The sequence below is a fragment of the Schistocerca americana genome, chromosome 1, assembly GCF_021461395.2.
Source record: "Schistocerca americana isolate TAMUIC-IGC-003095 chromosome 1, iqSchAmer2.1, whole genome shotgun sequence".
Lineage (NCBI taxonomy): Eukaryota > Metazoa > Arthropoda > Insecta > Orthoptera > Acrididae > Schistocerca > Schistocerca americana.
The window spans coordinates 1,149,010,491-1,149,031,882 of NC_060119.1; the positions used below are offsets into that span (position 1 = coordinate 1,149,010,491).

General features: G+C 41.5%; 1 protein-coding gene and 1 non-coding gene across 4 annotated transcripts in view; one reads left to right on the top strand and one right to left on the bottom strand.

The window, feature by feature from the left end:
• Window positions 1-21,392, top strand: part of LOC124619396 — a 111,170-nt gene that overhangs the window by 24,388 nt on the left and 65,390 nt on the right. For all 3 annotated transcript variants that reach the window (XM_047145762.1, XM_047145753.1, XM_047145769.1), the window contains exons 4-5: window positions 9,697-9,804; window positions 10,993-11,126. In XM_047145762.1, coding sequence (XP_047001718.1) covers window positions 9,697-9,804; window positions 10,993-11,126 — 242 coding nt within the window. The remainder of the gene's footprint in view (window positions 1-9,696; window positions 9,805-10,992; window positions 11,127-21,392) is intronic.
• Window positions 6,018-6,092, bottom strand: Trnas-cga. Its single transcript has one exon. It is a non-coding gene; the product is annotated as a tRNA-Ser (tRNA).

Here is a 21,392-nt window from a genome sequence, read left to right on the forward strand (position 1 = left end):
TTTTCTGTGGTATGCAGTTTCATTAATAGCTGCATTAGATTGTCCCAGCAAATCCAGACCTAGCTTTCCCATTCCCTACCGCTGTTTTCAAATTTGTTCTATTTCATTTTACTTCCTAGCCTAGTATGTAAGCATTTAAGTGATATAACACATTCCTGGTGTGTATCAGTAATTTTACAATCCAATACTATTGGGTTCTTTATGGAGAATAATGGAACATCCAGGCAGCTGCACTCCTGAAAATATGTTCCCTGTAATCATACTGAGATTAACTCGGTGATTACATATTTTTTTATTTACAGATTTGTCTGCAACTCCACCTTCTGAAAAATCAATGTCACTATCCTCAAAATTATGTGATAACTCTTGAGCAATTTCAGCATTTGTCAAACTGAATCTTGCCATGTTGATGCAACTAAGTGCATGTGAACTGAAAAATGCTGTTGTGAAGACCTGCAAAAATACTCTTCTATAGGATACCTGCTCAATCTGGTAATCAATACTTGAGCTCCAGTCTTTAACGAGATTCCTAGTTGTTTGAGAAGTACAAGAACACAAACAAGATTGAAGGAGAACATCGAGAAAGTGCACTTGTAAGATTATGTGTGGTGGTGGACTTTCAGGCAGCTCCAAAGTATTATGAGTCCTAATCAATAGGACCTGTAAACAGGGGTGTGGTCTTTCACCCCTACTGTTCAATCTGTACATCAAAGAAGCAATGATTGAAATAAAAGAATGGATCAATAGTGTAATTAAAATTCAAGGTGAAAGGATATCAGTGATATGATTTGCTGATGACATTGGTATCCTGAGTGAAAGTGAAGAAAAATTGCAAGGTCTGCTGAATGGAATGAACAGTTGACGAGTACAGAATATGGATTGAGAGTAAATCAAAGAAAGATTGAAGTAATGAGAAGTAGCATACATGAGAAAAGCGAGAAACTTAGCATAGGTAACAAAATAACCAACAACAGACGGAGCAAGGAGGACACTATAAGCACACTAGCAATGGCAAGAGAAGTCTGCTAGTATCAAACCTAGGCCTTAATTTGAGGAAGAAATTTCTGAGAATGTACATCTGGAGTATTTTAGTGGAACATGGACTGTGTGAAAACAGGAACAGAAGAGAATCGAAGCATTTCAGACTGAGTGCTACAGACAAATGTTGAAAATTAGGTGGACTGTTAAGGTAAGGAATGAGAAGGTTCTGCGCAGAATCAGAGAGGAAAAGAATATGTGGAAAACACCAATAAGGAGAAGGGACAGGACGATAGGACATTCGTTAAGACATGAGGGAGTGACTTCCATGGTACTAGACTGAGCTGTAGAGGGTAAAAACTGTAGAGGAAGGCAATATTGGAATACATACTGCAAATAACTGAGGAGTAGGTTGCAAGTGCTACTCTGAGATGAAGAGGTTAGCACAGGAGAGGAATTTGCGGTGGGCCACATCAAACCAGTTGGAAGAATGAAGACAAAAAATCAATTGGGTTGAAAATAGAGCATCAAAGCAATTCGAAGGATGCTTTTGGAATTGCAGCCAGTCAGTATAGACCACACAGGAGTGTAATAGTGGTGCTTGGGAAGCTTAAGTGGTTAGAGATATAGTTTTTGGAAAGTTCTGATAGAATGTAAATGCTTTTTAATTAAAACAGACCTCACCAAAAAGCAGAAGTGTTGAGTTGTCAACACACACACACACACACACACACACACACACACACACACACACACACACACACACACACACACACAAGAAAGGAAACTTGCTAGCTTTTGGAGTAATCATTTTTCAAGTTAAGAAAAAGAAACACACACACACTTGTTCACACATGGCTATCCTCGTACATAATTCTGTCTAGATGAGCAGTACTAGTGCTGCATTTCAGCAGCTGGACTAGTTTGTGGTGGTGGTCGTGTTGGGTGGGGTGAGTATAGGGTAGAGCGGTGGGGAGGTAGGAGGGGGGGGGGGTATTAGGGGTGGGTGACTAGTGACTCAGAGAGAGACAACCAGCTTACGAGCTAGGAATGCAGGATGGAAGGGTGACGGGTACGTGGGGTAGGCGTGTAATGTTCAGTTGTCGGAGATGGAGGAGAGTTGTGCACATTGAAGATGACGTGGGAACATGAATTGGGAGGAGTTGCAGGATGGAGGAAGTAGAAACTGTTGGGTAGATGGTGTGGGGTCATTGGGCCACCAGAGATTAAGACCAGGACCATTACAGAAGCATAGGGTTTGGTGCAAGGATATCTCCCATCTGCGTTGTTCAAAGAACCTGGTCGTGGAGGGAAGGATCCTGATGGCCCGGGTTGTGAAGCAGAGGTTGAAATTGAGCATGTTGTGTCACCAGATGGCATGTTTTGTTACTAGCAACAGTTTGGCAGTGGCCTTTTATCCTGGTTGATGACTGGTTTGAGTCATATTGACATAAAAAACAGTACAGTGGTGGCAGCAGGGTTGGTATGGGAAATGGCTACTTTCATAGGTGGTGGGACCGCTGATGGGGTAGGATAAGCCTGTGACAGGACTGGAGTAGGGAGTGATGGGTGGGTGGATTGGGCAGTCTTGCACCATGGTCTACCTCAGGTATATGACTCCTGTGACAAAGGGTTGGGAGCGGGAATGGCTTAGGGATGGACTAGGATGTCGTGTAGAATGGATGGTAGTGAGGACACCACTTCAGGATGGGTGGGAAGGATCTTGAGTAGATTGTCAATCATTTCAAGGGATGCTGAGAGTTCATCAATACCTTGACAAAGGATATGACTCTGTTGTTTAACTCAGGAGTTGTGTGGGGGATGATGGGGGCACTTCTTTGTAGCTGATTCTGTGGGGGTGTAGAGAGGATAGAATGGCAGCTATCAAAATGCAGGTACTGTTGGTGATTAGTGGGTTTAATATGGACAGAGGTGTGGTTGGAGCCATCAGAGGTGGAGGTCAGTGTCCAGAAAAGTGGCACATTGAGTTGAAGAGGACCAGGTGAAGCAGATGGGAAAGAAGCTGTCGGGGTTGTGAAGAAATTAGGATAGTATGTCTTGTCCCTGAGTCCAGATCATGAAAATATCATTAGCGAACCTGAACCAGACTAGGGGAACAGAGTTTTTGGGGGCTAGGAACGTTTCCTCTAGATAGCCCATAAAAGTGTTGGCATAGGAGAGTCGCCATAGCTGCATTGCACATTTGTTTGCATACCTTCCGTTCAAAAGAAAAGTAGCTGAGAGTCAGGATAAAGTTGTAAGGTGTATAAGGAATGCGGTGGTGGTTTTGGAGCGTGTAGGGTATTGAGAGAGGTATTGTTCAATAGCAACAAGGCTATTGGTGTGAGGGATGTTTGTGTGTAGGGAGATGGCATCAACAGTGACGAGTAGGGATGTGCGTGGTAAATGGGTGGGGATGGTGGAGAGTTGGTAAAGGAAGTGATAAGTATCTTTGATGTGAGCAGCTAGGGTTTGGGCATTTGGTTGAAGGTTTTGGTCTGTCAGAGCAGAAATTCTTTCTGTGGGAGCACAATAATCAGCTACAATGGGGCATCCGGGAGTGTTGGGCTTGTGGATTTTGGGGAGCACGTAATAGTTGGTTGTGCAGGCTGTTGTTGGGGTGAAGAGGGAGGAATACTCATGGGAGAGGTTCTGGTCAGGACATATGAGTTTCAGTTGGGGTTGGAGCTTGTATATTGGACTTCTCAGATGGGATGCCTATAGCAGAACTTGTAGGTGGAGGAGTTAGACAGTTTTGTGGTGGCTTTCTGTTAAGTAGTCACTGCAACACATCACAAGAGTGGTGAAGCCTTTATCCTACCTAAGGTACCTCCCACCCCTCCTAAAGTGGTGTTCCTCGCCCACCAAACCCCCACAACATTCTAGTCAATCCCTGTGGTAGACTATGGTGGATGACGTGCCGAATCAACCTACCCAGCACTTCCTACTCCATGCCTGTCACAGACTTATCCTACCCCATCAGAAGCCAGGTCACCTTTGAAAGCAGCCATGTCACATACCAACTCTGCTGCAAACACTGCACAGTTTTTTGTCCCCCCCCCCCCCCCCCCCTGCATGACTACCAACCAATTGTCCAGTAGGGTGAATGGCCTCATTCAATTTCAATGGCTGCTTACAACCTGGTCCATCTGGATCCTTTCCTTCACAACCAGGTCCTTTCAACTATGCAGATGGGAGATAGCTTAGCAAAATGCCCTCTGATACTGTAATTGCTCTGAAGTCAATCTCTAGTAACCCAATGTCCCCCCCCCCCCCACGCCCACCCTCTACCCAACAGTTTTCCCTTCCTCCATCCTGCCACCCCTCCCAACTCATGTTCCCACATCACCTTCAGCATGTTCAGCTCTACACCATCTTCGACAAGTGAACATCACATGCCTACCCCATGTACTTACCACCCCTCCCCTCCCTCCCTCCCTCCCTCCCTCCCTCCCTCCCTCCCTAGCCCCCCTGCCCCCAATCCCTCTCCTTGCCTCTCTCCTTTCTCCCTCTACCCACCCTACCTCACAGCACTGGCATTGGAACTTTTCATCCTGCTTGCACCATGTAGGGGCATAGATGTGTGAATGGAGGGGGGGGGGGGGGGGGTCGGCAGTGCGTGTGAGTTTTACTTTACTCTAGTTGGGAAGACGATTACTCTGAAAGCTAGCAAGTATTCTTTCTTTGGTGTGTGGCTATCAACAACTTAACACTTCTGCTTTGCTGTGAGCGATCTGCTTTAACCCAAAAGCCTTTACATAGAGATATAGTTTTAGGTGTAGGCACAATTCTACTATCTTAATAAGATATGAGGTGACTTTACAAACAAAGTTAAAAATTATCATGGCAGGCCGAATAATCGAGACGGGTTTTTAGTTTTTTAATATATTAACCGACGATTGCTGACGCGCTGCGATGTTGAAGGTTCCAAATAACTTTTAATAAATGTTACCCTACACTTCAAAGTGACACAGACACATAACACTATTTTTGTCAACATAGCCACTGAGCCTCTGTAAACAGCAGTCTGAACATGCCCCTTGATGCCAGAGATTCATTTTTTGGTCAAGGAGCCATTCAAGAACCACTGTGTAAATGTCCTCACCATTGGAAAATTTAACCCCCCTCCCCCCAATGTTTGCTAACAGAATTATGGGTGTGATTTGCATCCATTATTGAGTGCTACTTTCTGCTGTTTTTACAGTACTGACATTCTAAGCAAACTGGCTCTGTGCTACTGAATTGGCAAAAATGAGATCATTTTGTGCTAACAGTTAGCATCATGAATTCCCAATCTTAAAAATCGATAGTGTTGTGGAGCAGTAACAGTTTTAGCACTCTCATTGGGAAATGGCATTTGAATAGCAAATAAATTCCAAATTTTGTTTGAAATGAAGCAAAACAGGCTAAGAAACATTGGAATGATGGAAAATTTGTTCGGTAGTGACTGATCCATTCATTGAAACATTTTTGTATCATATGCTGTATTTTGTGATGGTACAGAGGAGAATTAAGGAATTACATGAGCACAGAACCAATAACATGTCAGCTGCCTCAAAAAATCTCAGAATGCTTGCATCTGGCAGAAATAATGGCTCAAGATTCATTAGGCAACTTCCAAGGATACCAAAAAATGTTTTTCGGCAAATATTTGCCAAAGACTTAGGCAAATGAAAGTTGTCTGTGTGGTTGTGTTAAGAATCAAAAGTGCTTGTATCAAGACTTGGTGATTTCAATGTGAACTGTTTACAAAGCAACATAGCATAATGTTGTGTAACATAAGGAATTAAAATCCTAAGTATGTTTGCATAGAGTGCCTGTTATGTTAACATCAGAAGGTCAAATATCTTAATCTGATTATTATCTAGGAGTCCTCAGTAGTGTGTGGGCAAGAATTCACCAGATGCGACCTGAATATTTGTAGCAATATACTTGATACTTCCTCCACAGCTATGCCTTAGCTTGAAACTTCCAGAATGAGATTTTCACTCTGCAGCAGAGTGTGCGCTGATATGAAGCTTCCTGGCAGATTAAAACTGTGTGCCGGACCGAGACTCGAACTCGGGACCTTTGCCTTTCGCGGGCAAATGCTCTACCAACTGAGCTATCCAACCACTCTGGATGCCAAGCATTCTGGATGCCTTAGCTTAATTATCATGCCCAATGTTTGCTAAATGAGGGTGCTGCTGAGTCTTGATTGTTCCCAAAAGTAAAACTGATGATGGTGAAATACCACAATCTAAGATGTGGAAAGGAAAATGTGGTTACACAAAATGAATACATTAATTGTTTGCAAAACTAAATTGAGTCCTGTGAAATTATCAAATTATTAATATCTTGTATTTCTTATGAACACAGTATTAACTGATCCAGAAAGATTGTGTGATCTGACTTACAATACACTGAGTGCATTAATGATTTAATGAGCAGCAACAATCAAATGCTTATGTTTTAATTTGAACCAAAATTAAAATATCTGCTGTATGTTGCTGTTTTAAAACAGTGACATGCCCTGGTGTCCACACTTGTTTTGAGGTACCATTAATTCCACAACAAAAGCATTGAAAGAAAAGATAGTCTCATTTAAGAATCAAAAATTATATACCTGTGATATTTGGTGAATTAGGCTGTTTAAACAAACTACTGTTAATGATTTGTGACCCTCCCCACAGTTTCCTTCTGTCAGTAACTCTCTCTTCTTCCTTCCCAACTGTATAGAAGCTCTCTGTCCCATTTCAGCTTATAGATTAAATCTGTCATGAATTTTCATGTCAATATACACTACTGTAGAGGAAAAAGTTCACTTTGCTAACGACCCATATGTTTTAAGAGGAGAAAATTCTAAAATATTTGAAATCAGTTGGTATTAAAGCAACTGGAAACCTGCGAAGAGAATCTGCAGCAGAATTATCATTAACATAATACTGAAGACAACTGCTACTATTCAGTAAGCAAGCATGTGTCTCAAAAAACTTCTGCAACAGTTGAACCACAGCAGCTGTGTCATTGAACTAACTGTTGTAATTGTTAACTGCCCCAAAAGCATCACACAGGCAGTCCTCCCCAGTCAAGGGATTAACATAATCTTGTTTCCTTTTTATATGTGAAGTGTAAAAGACAAATATATGAGCTCATACTATGGAGCAGATCTGCTTATCTACTGGTGAGATAGGAATTACAGTTGGTACATTTTTTGCAGATGATGCTGTTGTATGTAGGAAAGTTACAATACCATAAAATTGTAGTGAAATGCAGGAAGGCATGCCAAGGAATGACACTTGCTGCAGGAAGTAAATGTAACATAAAACACATAAATAGATAGAAAAGCCTGTTATATTTCAGTGACACTATTGGTTATCAATCACTCGAACAATAAAATCTGTAAACTATCGTACAGTAACTGTCTGTAGTGACCTAAAGTGGAATGACTCCATAAACTAGTTCTAGGAAATGCAAACACCAGTTTGTGATCCACTGAATGAACCCTAAGAAATCCAGAAGAGAGGAATGAGGATTGTTACTGGGAGCAAACCCAGAGACTCCTGCAAACCCATCTTCAGAAAGTTGGAAATCCTTACACTGCCTTGCCTATACATTCTCGAGACTCTAAAATTTTTCAGGAACCACATAGTGCCAACTGACTCCAGAGTTGTAAAAAATAATGAAATACGTAAACATAACACCAGGAAAAACTCAAATCTGCATGTTTTATGCACAAACACTCAACTGTGTAGAAAGGGAGCTTTCCACATGGGCCTCCAACTGTTCAACAATCTTCCCACTAGTATTAAGTCTATCAAAGACAACATAAAATTTAGCAAAGCCGTGAAGTCATATTTGTTGTGTCACTGTTTTTACTCTGTAAATGAGTACTTAGAACAGTAATCTTGCTATCTGTGTTAAATTGAAAACAATGAGCAATATAATACATTATGATACTATATGTTAACAGTGTTAACTGATATTTTCCGACATTTGCAACACACTGTGTACCATCAGATCACTTGGAATAAATAAATAAAAGTCATCCAAGAATGAAGCAACTTGGAAAACCCGAATTTGACTGAGTTTTTAGCATTACTTACCAACCTCGAACACTTATAGAGGAGAGAGAGAACATACAGAGGGAAAAAAGAGTTTCATCACAGTTTCATTTGGTAGGTGTGTGTGTGTGTGTGTGTGTGTGTGTGTGTGTGTGTGTGTGTGTGTGTGTGCATGAAATGCCCATCCAACATCTTTCATAGACACCACAAGCAAGACAATATGCATCACAGCAGTGTTTACTGTTAAAACTCCAAAAGTGTGTGGTCCAAGAAGTTGGGAAACATATTAGTTACTCTCTGATTCATCTTGCAAAATTGCTGTAATGGGGAAATCACAGAAATAGAGCTCATGCACAGTGCCAGGTCATTCATTATTCCTGCACACCATTTGCAAATGGGAAAGAAAAGGGTAGATAGGGATGAGAATACTACCCAAAGTACTGTCTACTACACACCTTAAGATGGTTTCTGGAGTACAGACATAGATGTAAAAGTCTGGGATACTTATTGGGGGAGGAAATATATACTAAACATCAATCTTTTGGACCATTAAAAGGGAAGCACATATTTTGTCTGTTGGAAGAAAAATGTGGCAAGTAATTAGAAAAGCATATAGGACAAGCTCACTGGTGCAACATCCCTATTCTTTATCCCATGTGCCTCCTTTGTAATAGCCGGCAGCCATCCTTCCCTCACTCCCCCATTTTTTAGATTTGTGCATGGTTATTTCTAAATTCAAGCCCTTGAAGACAAGTGCTGAGGAGAACTCATGTCTGCAATTTTGCAAATTGATTACTTGTAATGTATTGTGGGTGTTGGCGTGTCTGTTGACCAGTGGTCCTGGTTCCACCCTGAACAACCCCATTTCATCCAACTTTTGCCTCCTCGTCAGACAAAGAATCTACAGGTCTCAGAGGTTAATAATAGTTTATGTTTAAATATATATCATTATCATTTCCTATAATCTAGGTTTCTCTATTTGCATTTGGTTTTTAATATGGTAGTGGGAATATCTTGGATAGAACTGAAATAGTAGTTTGAAGTTGTGAAAGGTATTAAGCAGCAGCTTTACTCTCCCCCCTCCCACCCCACCGCACTCCCCCCCTCTCCCACCGCACTCCCCCCCTCTCCCACCGCACTCCCCCCCCCTCTCCCACCGCGCTGCCCCCCACCCTCTCCCACCGCACTCCCCTCCCCCTCTCCTACCCTACTCCCCCCTCCCTCTCCCCCGTCCCCCCTCCCTCTCCCCCGCCCCCTCCCTCTCCCCCGCCCCCTCCCTCTCCCCCGCCCCCTCCCTCTCCCCCGTCCCCCTCCCTCTCCCCCGTCCCCCTCCCTCTCCCCCGTCCCCCTCCCTCTCCCCCGTCCCCCTCCATCTCCCCCTACCCCTCCCTCTTCCATCACCCCCCCCCACCCTCTCCCCCGTCCCTCCCCCTCCCTCTCCCCCGTCCCTCCCCCTCTCCTTCACCACTCCATCCTCTGTTGTTACATGCCTATCTGCTACTCAGTGCCTCTTTTTATATGTTGATTATATGTTTTCATTCAATAGTTGTCTTCCATCATATTGTTCATGTTCTAAATTTGTGGGACTGTATACTTCATGCATGTTCACATTATATTTATTGCATTACAAATTAAAAGAATCTTACTATTTAATCTTTTCATAAAAACTTTGTAGGAGGCACAGAGAGCAGCCAAATTACAGAATCAGCAGCGTAAATCGGGAGATCAGAAAGAGGAAAGTAAAAGCAAGGCTGACAAGCCACCTAAGATTTCCAGAGACAAGGTAGGAATCCTGTTTTGTTGTTCTGTTGTGTCATAAATGAGAAAGTTATTATGAAATTGCTTATAAAACTTTAGAAACCCTGCTGTTGTCTTGTCAGAGCTTGTTTTGGATAAATAATAGTTTGACTGTAAGAACCCTTATTATGCATATGATGATTTTATCTTGTAATTAGTTATTTGTACATTCTATTTGTGCTCAAAGCACTGCAATAAAAATAATTTCCTTTCAAGAATGTGCATGTGTTCTGCATCTGAATGGAGTCAAAACAATGAAAGGTCATTTAATATTGCAGACCTTACTCATATTAGAATATGTATGCCAAGTCACATTCAGAGTTGTGAGGATAATGTGGTTTTCCAATGTGTTGACAGAAGCTGTAACCTCTTCTCAGGTGCATGTTACCACCAGAATTAAATATTCCAATGATAATAGATAAACCTTAGTGAGAGGAGGGGAATTCAGAGTTGGGGGTTCCAATGTTCGCTGTAAGGTCATGAGTAAACGCATGATCTGCGTTCATTTTTCATATGTTCGGTGTTCACTCGGGCGTGCACATGCACACGTAGACACGTGATCGGAAACTCGTTGAGCAATATTTTTTCAGAAATCCATAAAGAAGGCATTATCATAAAAAAGAGCAGATACCACTAATTACTTTGGTTACATGGGACCTGCTGTGTGGATGTTTCTGATCAATGTGTAATAGCAGCCACTTTCATAATAGCTCTTCAACTGTCCAAGAAAAGCCACCTGAAGAGGTCTTGAGAGTAAAAGTGGAGATACTGTAAGCGAGGGTTCTGGAAGTACAACATAGTCATCAAATCATCCTGTAGAGACAGCAAAGACAAGATTAGACTAACTACAGTGCCCATTGAATCATTTAAGCAATCACTGTTCTCATGCTTAGTTTGTGAATGGTATAGGAAGAAGTCCTCATAAGTGATACAATGGGAAGTACCCCTCTGCCATTCAATTCATGTAGTTCACAGAGTGTAGATGCAGATACTAATTTGTCACATTCTATCAGTATTTAATCGTAATAAGATTGAGAAATATTTGTAATTAGATATTTGATTGTATTATAGATGTTAGTAACATTTCGTTTATGGAATGAAATACAGCTAGAGTTTTAAGAATGTTGTAGTTTACAATTTTTCTTCTTCTCATCTTTTGCATATCGCATTCCAGCAACAAGCACCAGCCAAGAGCGGTACCGCGAGTCCTGTTTCGAAAGTAGCGCAAGGGCTTGTAGATGTTCAGCACAAAGTGAAGCTGTTCAACCATTTATATCTACGTCAGAAAGAAGCCATCTCTGCAGCTGTGTAAGCATTTCGTTCCTTAGTTTAATACAAACCGTACAAGAAGTTTTTGTTATATACAGACTTGCCTGTGAAAGTTTCCAAGTTAGAATTCCAGTACATAAGAATTCTTTTTGAATTACGATAAAAGATATCTGTAAAAGTGAATGAAAGCTTTTTTGTATTGATCAGATATAAATATGCTGTACAGATTTTCTTCTAGAAGTCATTTTTCATATTGGCTTAAAAAAAAAAAAAGAAAAGAAAAAAAAGGCAACTGACTAAATTCAGGTCCATGAAACATCTGCATTTACATGAGAACAGCTGTATTTACATAAACATGTATACTGCGCAGCTCACCTTGAAGTCTGTCGTAGAGGGTACATAGTATTACAGTATTGTCTCCCAGTCTTTCCTATTTCGTCTGCAGGTGGCGAGTTGAAAAAAGACTGTGGGCTCATCTCAGTGTAAGCTCAGGTTTCTCTGGTGTTACCGTCATGATTATTATGAGAGATCTATTTGGGAAGAAGTAATGTTTCTTGACTCACTCCAGAACCTGTGCTGAACCATGCAGCTCTTCTGTATTAATTAATCCAATTTGTTGTGGCTCCCAAATTGATATATAATGCTCAAAATTTGATTGAACTTGGGTTTTCCTTCATGGATCTTTTCGGAGCGTTCCCCACAATCGGATTTCTGTAGATATTGCCAGCACATATTTCTAAAATTTTAGGTGTAGGAACATATCTTTTCAACAACCAGTCCCCCCCCCCCCCCCTTTCCCCTTACGTGTCTGTGGAGGGGGGTCAAGGGAGCACTAAGTTCAAAATTCTCACATATTTCTGGAAATTACTGTGTCTGATTTTACTCAGCCGCATGCAAGGGGTAACACAATGTCTCTAGTACACACTACATTGTTTGATTGGCAAGACTGCTGATTGTTTGATTGCCAAGACTGCTGACAGTAAATTATATAATTTTTTTGTGATGGCAGCTGTTTCGGCATTATTTTACTGTCTTGGGAAATGTGAATTTTACAGAGCATTGCGGAAATAGAGCACCCATTCTTTTCTCTGTCGCTTCCTTGTACAGTCCCTAGTGAGCTACCGAAATGGACAGATCCAACATCTAGCACAGTATAAACGTGGCTGCATTTTACATTCTCCACAACCATCCCCAGTGCCCACAAGAGCAGCCCTTTTGCTTGCGTAAATCTTAATCTCAACAGTAAGTTTGCATTTGACTGATCAAAGGTTGCTGAGACTACATTCAGTTTTACACGGTAGAGCGATTGTAGTAGAGTATGAAAGATACGGTCTTGTTATACTGTAGGTTTAATCACCTATACTTCATCTGCAAGCGCAAATACAGAAGAAATAGAAATTTCTGCACTTGATGAGAGGGATAAAAAGTTGAATAAAGAATGAAAAGGTGTCTAGACATTCTTAAACTATATGATTCATAAACTATTGGGTACAACCCAGCGCAGCATCCAGCCATAGATTTAAGAGTTCCATAATCCATTTGCCATGTCTGCACCATCACATGCAAAACATGGGAGACAAATACTAGTTTGGTTAAGTCGTAGGCAGTGAAGGGCTGGTTCTATCAACCAATTTGATGGGTGTTTTCGCAAGTTTCATTCATCCATGTTCATATTAATAATATACAAAGATATACGTTGGATACAGTAATGAAATATGCTTACTTTCGAGGTACAGCAGCAATCTGCCTTACAAAAGATTCACTGGATAACTAGCAAATGTTTAAGATAGAATGAGCTGTGAGTACTTCATGTCAAATTTGTTTCTTGGGGCACAACATGTTCTCAAACTCAACTAATCAATTGTTTAAAACATGGAACATTTGGAATCTTGCCCCCGCTTGGATAAATTTCTGTGGATACGTGTGACATGGCAAAGGAAAGGGAGACTTGAGTAGAAAATGTGGGTGCAGAAGGTTAGCGAAGTGGGGGCATGCAAATACAGACAGACAGCTGCCACCACCCTTCACAGAGGAATGGGGTACTTAAAACTCAAGTACATAGGGCGCGCACTATCTCTGACACAGAGAGTCTACCCCAGGAATTGGAACATCTGAGAACTGTATTTCGAAAAAATGGGTACTCAGAGTGGCAGATTCAACGTGCTCTCCGCCCAACCACTACAGCACAACCTGTGGATATGGATGAAATCACGAGGTAGGAGGTAGGCACTGCGTTTATTCCATATACAGGCACACTCTCTGGGAAAATCGCCCGCATTTTGAAGAAACACTGGGTCAGAACTGTGTTTTGTCCTCCGAATAAAACTCGTGCACTGGTAGGGAGCACCAAAGATGACCTCGGTTTGAGGAAGGCCGGCATGTACCAGATTCCATGTCAATGTGGCAAGTCGTATATTGGTCAGACGATGCGTACCGTCGAGGATCGATGCCGTGAACACCAGAGGCACACTCGACTGATGTATCCGAGCAAGTCGGCGGTCGCTGAACAATGTTTGTCGGAAAATCACGCTATGGAGTATGAATGCACAAGGATTCTGGTACAGACGTCAAGATACTGGGACAGCGTTGTTAGAGAGGCCATCGAAATTCGCACCAATGACGACCTCATAAACTGTGACTGTGGCTATAATCTTAGCAAGACTTGGGAACCAGTGATTGGGTTAATCAAGAGTAAATCGAGCAAACGTATAGTTGTGATGACCATGGCGGACAGAGCCATCACTCCGACGTCATCTCAGACGCCGTCGCAGTCTGTTCCACCGCGCAACCAAGGCGCGGGGCGCGGACAGCGGAGGGATCGTGCCGCGCGGGTGGAGGGTATTTAAATCGGCCGCCGCCGCGACCGAACCCAGTTCCCTCTGAGCAGCCATAGTGTACGGATCTCCGTGCCGGCACATTCACAGGAGATCAGTCTGTCAGTTCACCTGATGATGGCGACATGTATGATTGCCGAAATATTGTGCCCGTTGGATGCTGTAGACCGGCAGTACACCCGTGGATATTTTGATTAAGATAGGTCATGTTTTCACCGTGTGAAATTTTACATATAATTGTACTTTAATTGTAATATGAAGTTTATTTGATTTTTTTATTACTTTAATGAAGTCACAGCTTTAAATTCTGGTAAACTTAAAACTAATTAGAAAATGGAAATGTTTGAAATAAATAATTTACACATTAAGAAGATAGAAAAGTTTGAAGATAGGGAAGAGTTTAGATCCATAGAATGCCACCATTGATGCTATACTAGAAGGAGTACCTCAGAAGGAAATTGAGCCTCTTGCTCGTATGGGCCACTGCCTGATGCCACAGTCATTGAGATCAGTCCACAGAGACTTTCTGTAAGTGATTGTGTTGTGTGTGTGTGTGTGTGTGTGTGTGTGTGTGTGTGTGTGTACAACATAGAAGTAACAGGCACAGTCAAGCTCCTAACTGAAGTTTACAGGCAGCAAATGTGTGAGGTAAGCTCAATGCTCATTAAGAAATGAACCACGAACCGGTGGGGATTGACATGTTTCATCCTCAATCTCTCTGCGATGTTTGGGAAGAATGCATATTATACTCTATGGTCCTTTCTGAAGTTGTCCTGCTGTCCTGCTCCCTTTGCTATGAAATTGCCGTGGAGGGTTTCATTTGCAGTTGCTCATAGTTTGTAGTACAGCCGACGTTTTCACTTCAAGGTGCTCTCTTAGAGTTGTTCATTATCACAAGAATTAGGTCATCAACATATGCGATTACTCCTTCTGTGCAATCATACCCTTCCTTTAATGTTTGGAGTGGTTCAGTAGTTATGTTCCAGAAAATGGACCTATAATTTGACCCCTGTGGGCACCCCTTAGGGATCTTTTCGGTAACTTCATCATTCCTTGCTCGCCACTCATTGACCCTATTTCTGCAATAGTCAAGAAGACTGTGGTGTGGAGCTGCCGGGAGTTGCAGGTCTTGAAGGTGTGCAGACTTCACGTGCCACCATAAGTTGTCGAACACTTCTGCTATTGTGTTATAGCCAGATTCACAAACAGTGGTTGTTCGAACAGGTCAAAGCCCATATGAGGAATCCAGTGTTGCCATTTCCAAGTGACAGTTGTAGTATGCACATACACGTGCTTTGTGCTTGAAGAAAATGAGTATCCCACAAATTACGTCTCTTGCTAGCTTATGTAGAATTTGTCATTTACCCATCACCATCAGCAATGAGAAATTGTAGCAAATGGAATAAAAATGTACTAAATAACTCACTACAGTCGTATTTAATGCTCGCATTGGCTAAGATATTTACAATAGAGCGTGCAGAAGACTACTGAATGCTCATTGGCTTCAAAGAATGTGTTGTAGGTGCACAGAACAAGCATAAACTTGACTGTCTTGTTTGTGGTGCCAATTATAGTAATACTACATTATATTTCTTTTCTCTTCCATTTACTGTTTGGATAGCCTTATTTATCTTTTGACTTTTCGCGTCTTATTATGAACTGATATATAAATACAAAGATGAGGTGACTTACCGAACAAAAACGCTGGCAGGTCGATAGACACACAAACAAACACAAACATACACACAAAATTCAAGCTTTCGCAACAAATTGTTGCCTCATCAGGAAAGAGGGAAGGAGAGGGGAAGACGAAAGGAAGTGGGTTTTAAAGGAGAGGGTAAGGAGTCATTCCAATCCCGGGAGCGGAAAGACTTACCTTAGGGGGAAAAAAGGACAGGTATACACTTCTGCCTCGACTGACATCTCTGCCCAAACTCTTTGTCTTTAAATATGTCTGCTTGTGTCTGTATGTGTGGATGGATATGTGCGTGTGTGCGAGTGTATACCTGTCCTTTTTTCCCCCTAAGGTAAGTCTTTCCGCTCCCGGGATTGGAATGACTCCTTACCCTCTCCTTTAAAACCCACTTCCTTTCGTCTTCCCCTCTCCTTCCCTCTTTCCTGATGAGGCAACAATTTGTTGCGAAAGCTTGAATTTTGTGTGTATGTTTGTGTTTGTTTGTGTGTCTATCGACCTGCCAGCGTTTTTGTTCGGTAAGTCACCTCATCTTTGTATTTATATATAATTTTTCCCACGTGGAATGTTTCCTTCCATTATATTATTATGAACTGATTTAGACTAAGGCCCATGAGTGCCCTGTGCACATGAAAGTGATCGCAAAGGAGAACGTTAATCATTCTACCTATTTAATTTACGATATCTGATGAATAAATGAGAAACACACTTGGTCAGAAAATCCTTCCTGCACCCATGAACATAAATACAAGCTGTCCGTAACCAACTTTGACTGAGGAAAACTGTGTTCTAATGCCAAGCCTCAGCAGCCACCTTAGCTCTTCCTTTGGTGGTGCTGATCACCATTTTCACATCCACATGGTGCCTGCTTCTTTCTATCTGCACAGCATGATCTTAATCCACCTACATGATGCCGTGCACTTTTATAAATTTAACTGTGGAGTCAAAATTCCTGTTACTAGTATCAAGCAAGATGCAGAGTGTGATTTCCTGAAAGAGTTGTGTGTTTGATAGTTTCGTATGAATTTGGAGAAGTGCAGTTTCACTTGATTCGCCTGGTTGATAAGTGTGTTGGTTTTCATGTGGAGGAATTCCATTTAACCTACTCCTCCTAACATGCATGTTGACTAGTTTTTCTAATGTCTTTAGAAGAATGAAGGACAGGTTGGTTGGTTTCACTTTCTTAGCCTTGATATGATTGATTCTCCTTGGCTTTAGAATGAATACAACCTTCACTGCCTTCCAAGCATTGTGAATGACCCATGCAACTAAACTAACTCTACACCGTCTTCATAGGAATCCAGTTAATCCTTCTGCTTGTTGCAGTGGAGCCAGAAAGATACCATCTGGACCTGGAGACTTGAATGTTTGAAATGTTCCCATCACACACAGGATTTTATTGAAATCCACACATTCCTTGGCATTGATCACCTGTAAATGAGTACTGTGTAAGGGCTGAATTTTGGTTTGAAACATCTGCAAGTGTGCATTGGGTGAGTGAGTCTTGAGGAGGTCTTTGAGTATCTCAAGTGCTAACCTAGTATAATCACCATCCTTCATCATTAGTGTGTCTCCTGAATTTGTTCGCAACCTAATCAGGATTTTTTTAAGTCGGACTCTGGCAGCTGTAATTTTTAATTCTTCACAAAATGTCTTCTAGGATGATTGTTGTGCTTGCTTAACAGCAAGATTGGATTTAAGAAGGCTTCTCAACATTTTGTTCATTGTCCTTTCCTTCTTGCAATGGTAAACAGTCTTCTTACCAGCTTTCTTCGCAAATCCAGATTTTTGTCCCACCAAGATACATTCCCGTGAGTGCTCTGCTTGGTGATTGGGCAGTTTTTTTTAAATATGATGTCATGCATCCGCCATTTCCTCTAAGTCTACTGGATTTCTTATCAAAATTTTAACTTCAGATGGATGAAAGTTTAGGCAGACATTTCAGACTTTGTAATGTTTCAGTCTATGAACTCTCAAAGTGAAACAAAACTGTGCATTCATAATATAAACTGTAGGACTTTAAAAGCATGTCGATTGGATAATTATTTCTTTTTTTTTTCCACAATATAAAGTTTTATTGTATTTAAAGTTCAAGAATTACAACTACATGTTTTTCGAGATAAGAAGGATACCTCTACTTGCATATTCTTGACTGTTCAATGTAAATGTTAAGAATGAAGCAAGTGTTCTGTTCCTCACAGTAAGCCTTATAAGTAATGTTGGGTGGTCCTCAGCATACTTTAGAGGACATGTTCATGCTGCAGCCTCGCTGGTGCACATCGCTGGTACACCTGGCTGACTGCAATAAACGAACCCAATGCGCATTGGCTGGCCACAGGCACATTTAACCTGCAGCTTGATTGCTGGCATAACATGCATGCTTCTCTCTAAGTGTGAACAGTATCACTTGTGTCCACATGTTGGGACAAGGCATGCACCTACATGCTACATACTCGTGGGGCAACCGCAGACACACGGATACTAGGGGCAAGGCACACACATGTGAACCCACCTTTATTTTGCTTCATTCGGACTGTCACTATGTCCCTGGAACAGAAGTTTGTCATCAACAAGAATGAAATTCCATTTTTAGTGTAAATACATCTTCGGGGAAGGGGGGGGGGGGGGGGCATTACATTCCTCACATGAATAAACTTAAATCCAGTTCCTTCAATTCGTGACACACCCAGTTTGTACGACTGTGGTTCTTAGATCAGGGCCTGTCTTACTCGAAAGTGACTCATCGTGGCAGTTGTCCCATTACTGTGCTGCAATTTTATCTGCAACATTCCAGCAACACTTTAGGTCTTACTCTCGCGTTGCTTTCAGGGATTTCTCTCAGACTTTATCACAAGGAATTGACCATCAGTTCCAACCTTACAGTTAATGATCCTCCAGTCCTCTGTCAAGGCTGCGCTTTCTCTAATGGTGTTTCTGGAGAACTTCCTTAAATAGTTTTGGTACCCAGATTGATATTTTAGCGGTCTTCAATAGTCCCGCTGCTGTCCTGAGCAGCAGCTTCGCCTCTTCCCACAGAGGTATTGTTGGCACCAAATCATTAATCCCCTTTTAGCATATTTCTTTTTTGTCATTCCCGATGCTTCAGCCACTGCTTTATTGTACCGTATTTACTTGAATCTAAGCCGCACCTGAAAAATGAGACTCGAAATGAAGGGAAAAAAATTTCCTGAATCTAAGCCGCACCTGACATTTGAGACTCGAAATTCAAGGGGATAGAAAAGTTTTAGACCGCACCTCCAAATCGAAACAAAGTTGGTCCATTGTAACATGAGACACAATTTAGGTCAAATGGATGAAGATACAGCTACAGTAGTTTGGTTCGAGTCGTAAGTTTAGCAGTTAGGCTTTACCAGGTAGCCGTTGCTATGTCAGGCGCTCCATCCATATTTATACGGGTACCCTTCCTTTTTCACGAGCTTCGTCTGGTTTGAATGGATTGCTTATTTTGCTTTGATCTGATAAGTGCCGTTCTCTTTCTTATAGGTGTTTATGTCACTCTAAGCTGAAAATGCATTATTGTACTGTGTCATGCATTGTTTGTCGCATTCTGATAATGAGTGTTCACGACATGTCGCCGCTCGTGGCATGGCTTGCTTTTGTGTGCACTACCGCCGCTTACAATAAAAAAAAAAGAGAGGAATTGCCTCATTAGCGAAACAATGGCAAGTGACTGTTATTTGTTGTTACTTACACTGCTGCTTTCTTTGATAATGATCAACAAGAACCAAATAATAGACTGTGTGTGATAGAAGATGTTCTGAACGAGAGTTTTTCTCCATTTGAAAATCTTTGCAGACGCCTCTTGTATCACGACATGACATATCTCACTTGTTATAGTTTATTAGGCAGACAGGATTTAACAGAGATAGCAGTAAATATGAAAGTATACATGGCACAATTTTTACATTCGTCTTATTCTTATGGTGATACTGCATGTGATTCACGATTCATATAATTTCCTATTAGCAACCATCTCTTGCCACATGTAGGAAAAAATTCAGAACGTAGAGTTGGCCATATTGACCATATTGACATACATCCCAAACAGTCTTGCCAGTCGGATTTTCATAGTAGACTTTTAGTGATGACTTCAAATCCAGAGTGTGTTGTTGTTGTTTTCAGTTCGTAGACTGGTTTGGTGCAACTCTCCACGCTTTTCTAACCTGTGCAATAAAATAATTTAAACGCTGAAGTTTAAAACAAAATTTTATTAGGTTTGTAATACATCTTATATGAAATGTTTAAAATATCAGTCATGATTCTGAATCACTGTCACTCAATTCTTTGTTGCTCATTTCTTCGTACAGAGCTTCTTCCTGCGTGCCATCTAGTGCATTGGATATCAAACATTTTTTAAATGCTTGTTGCACGGTCTGATTTGGAACACACTTCCATGCATCGTAAATCCATTGGCACACTTGGGACAAACTTGCGCACTCTACACGTCCTGTTGTTGTCAGTTGTATGTCGCTTTTCGAAAGCTAGTCTATGTAAATGCGTTTAACCTTGTCCTTAAATGGTTTATTCAAACAGACATCAAGTTGTTGCAGAATTCCTGATCCTGCCTGGAATTACTGCCAAGTCCGTTTTGCTTTCCCTAATTTTTGTTGTATACATGGAAGAATCCTGGAGATACTAGAAGATATCAGATAGATTATATAATGGTAAGACAGAGTAGGAACCAGGTTTTAAATTGTAAGACATTTCCAGGGGCAGATGTGGACTCTGTCTACAATCTATTGGTTATGAACTGTAGATTAAAACTGAAGAAACTGCAAAAAGGTGGGAATTTAAGGAGACGGGACCTGGATAAACTGACTAAACCAGAGGTTGTACAGAGTTTCAGGGAGAGCATAAGGGAACAATTGACAGGAATGGGGGAAAGAAATACAGTAGAAGAAGAATGGGTAGCTCTGAGGGATGAAGTAGTGAAGGCAGCAGAGGATCAAGTAGGTAAAAAGACGAGGGCTAGTAGAACTCCTTGGGTAACAGAAGAAATATTGAACTTAATTGATGAAAGGAGAAAATATAAAAATGCAGTAAATGAAGCAGGCAAAAAGAAATACAAACGTCTCAAAAATGAGATCGACTGGAAGTGCAAAATGGCTAAGCAGGGATGGCTAGAGGACAAATGTAAGGATGTAGAGCTTATCTCACTAGGGGAAATATAGATACTGCCTACAGGAAAATTAATGAGACCTTTGGAGAAAAGAGAACCACTTGTATGAATATCAAGAGCTCAGATGGAAACCCAGTTCTAAGCAAAGAAGGGAAAGCAGAAAGGTGGAAGGAGTATATAGAGGGTCTATACAAGGGCGATGTACTTGAGGACAATATTATGGAAATGGAAGAGGATGTAGATGAAGATGAAATGGGAGATACAATACTGCGTGAAGAGTTTGACAGAGCACTGAAAGACCTGAGTCGAAACAAGGCCCCGGGAGTAGGCAACATTCCATTAGAACTACTGATGGCCGTGGGAGAGCCAGTCCTGACAAAACTCTACCATCTGGTGAGCAAGATGTATGAGACAGGCAAAATACCCTCAGACTTCAAGAAGAATATAATAATCCCAATCCCACAGAAAGCAGGTGTTGACAGATGTGAAAATTACCGAACTATCAGTTTAATAAGTCACAGCTGCAAAATACTAACGCGAATTCTTTACAGACGAATGGAAAAACTGGTAGAAGCCGACCTCGGGGAAGATCAGTTTGGATTCCATAGAAATATTGGAACACGTGAGGCAATACTGAC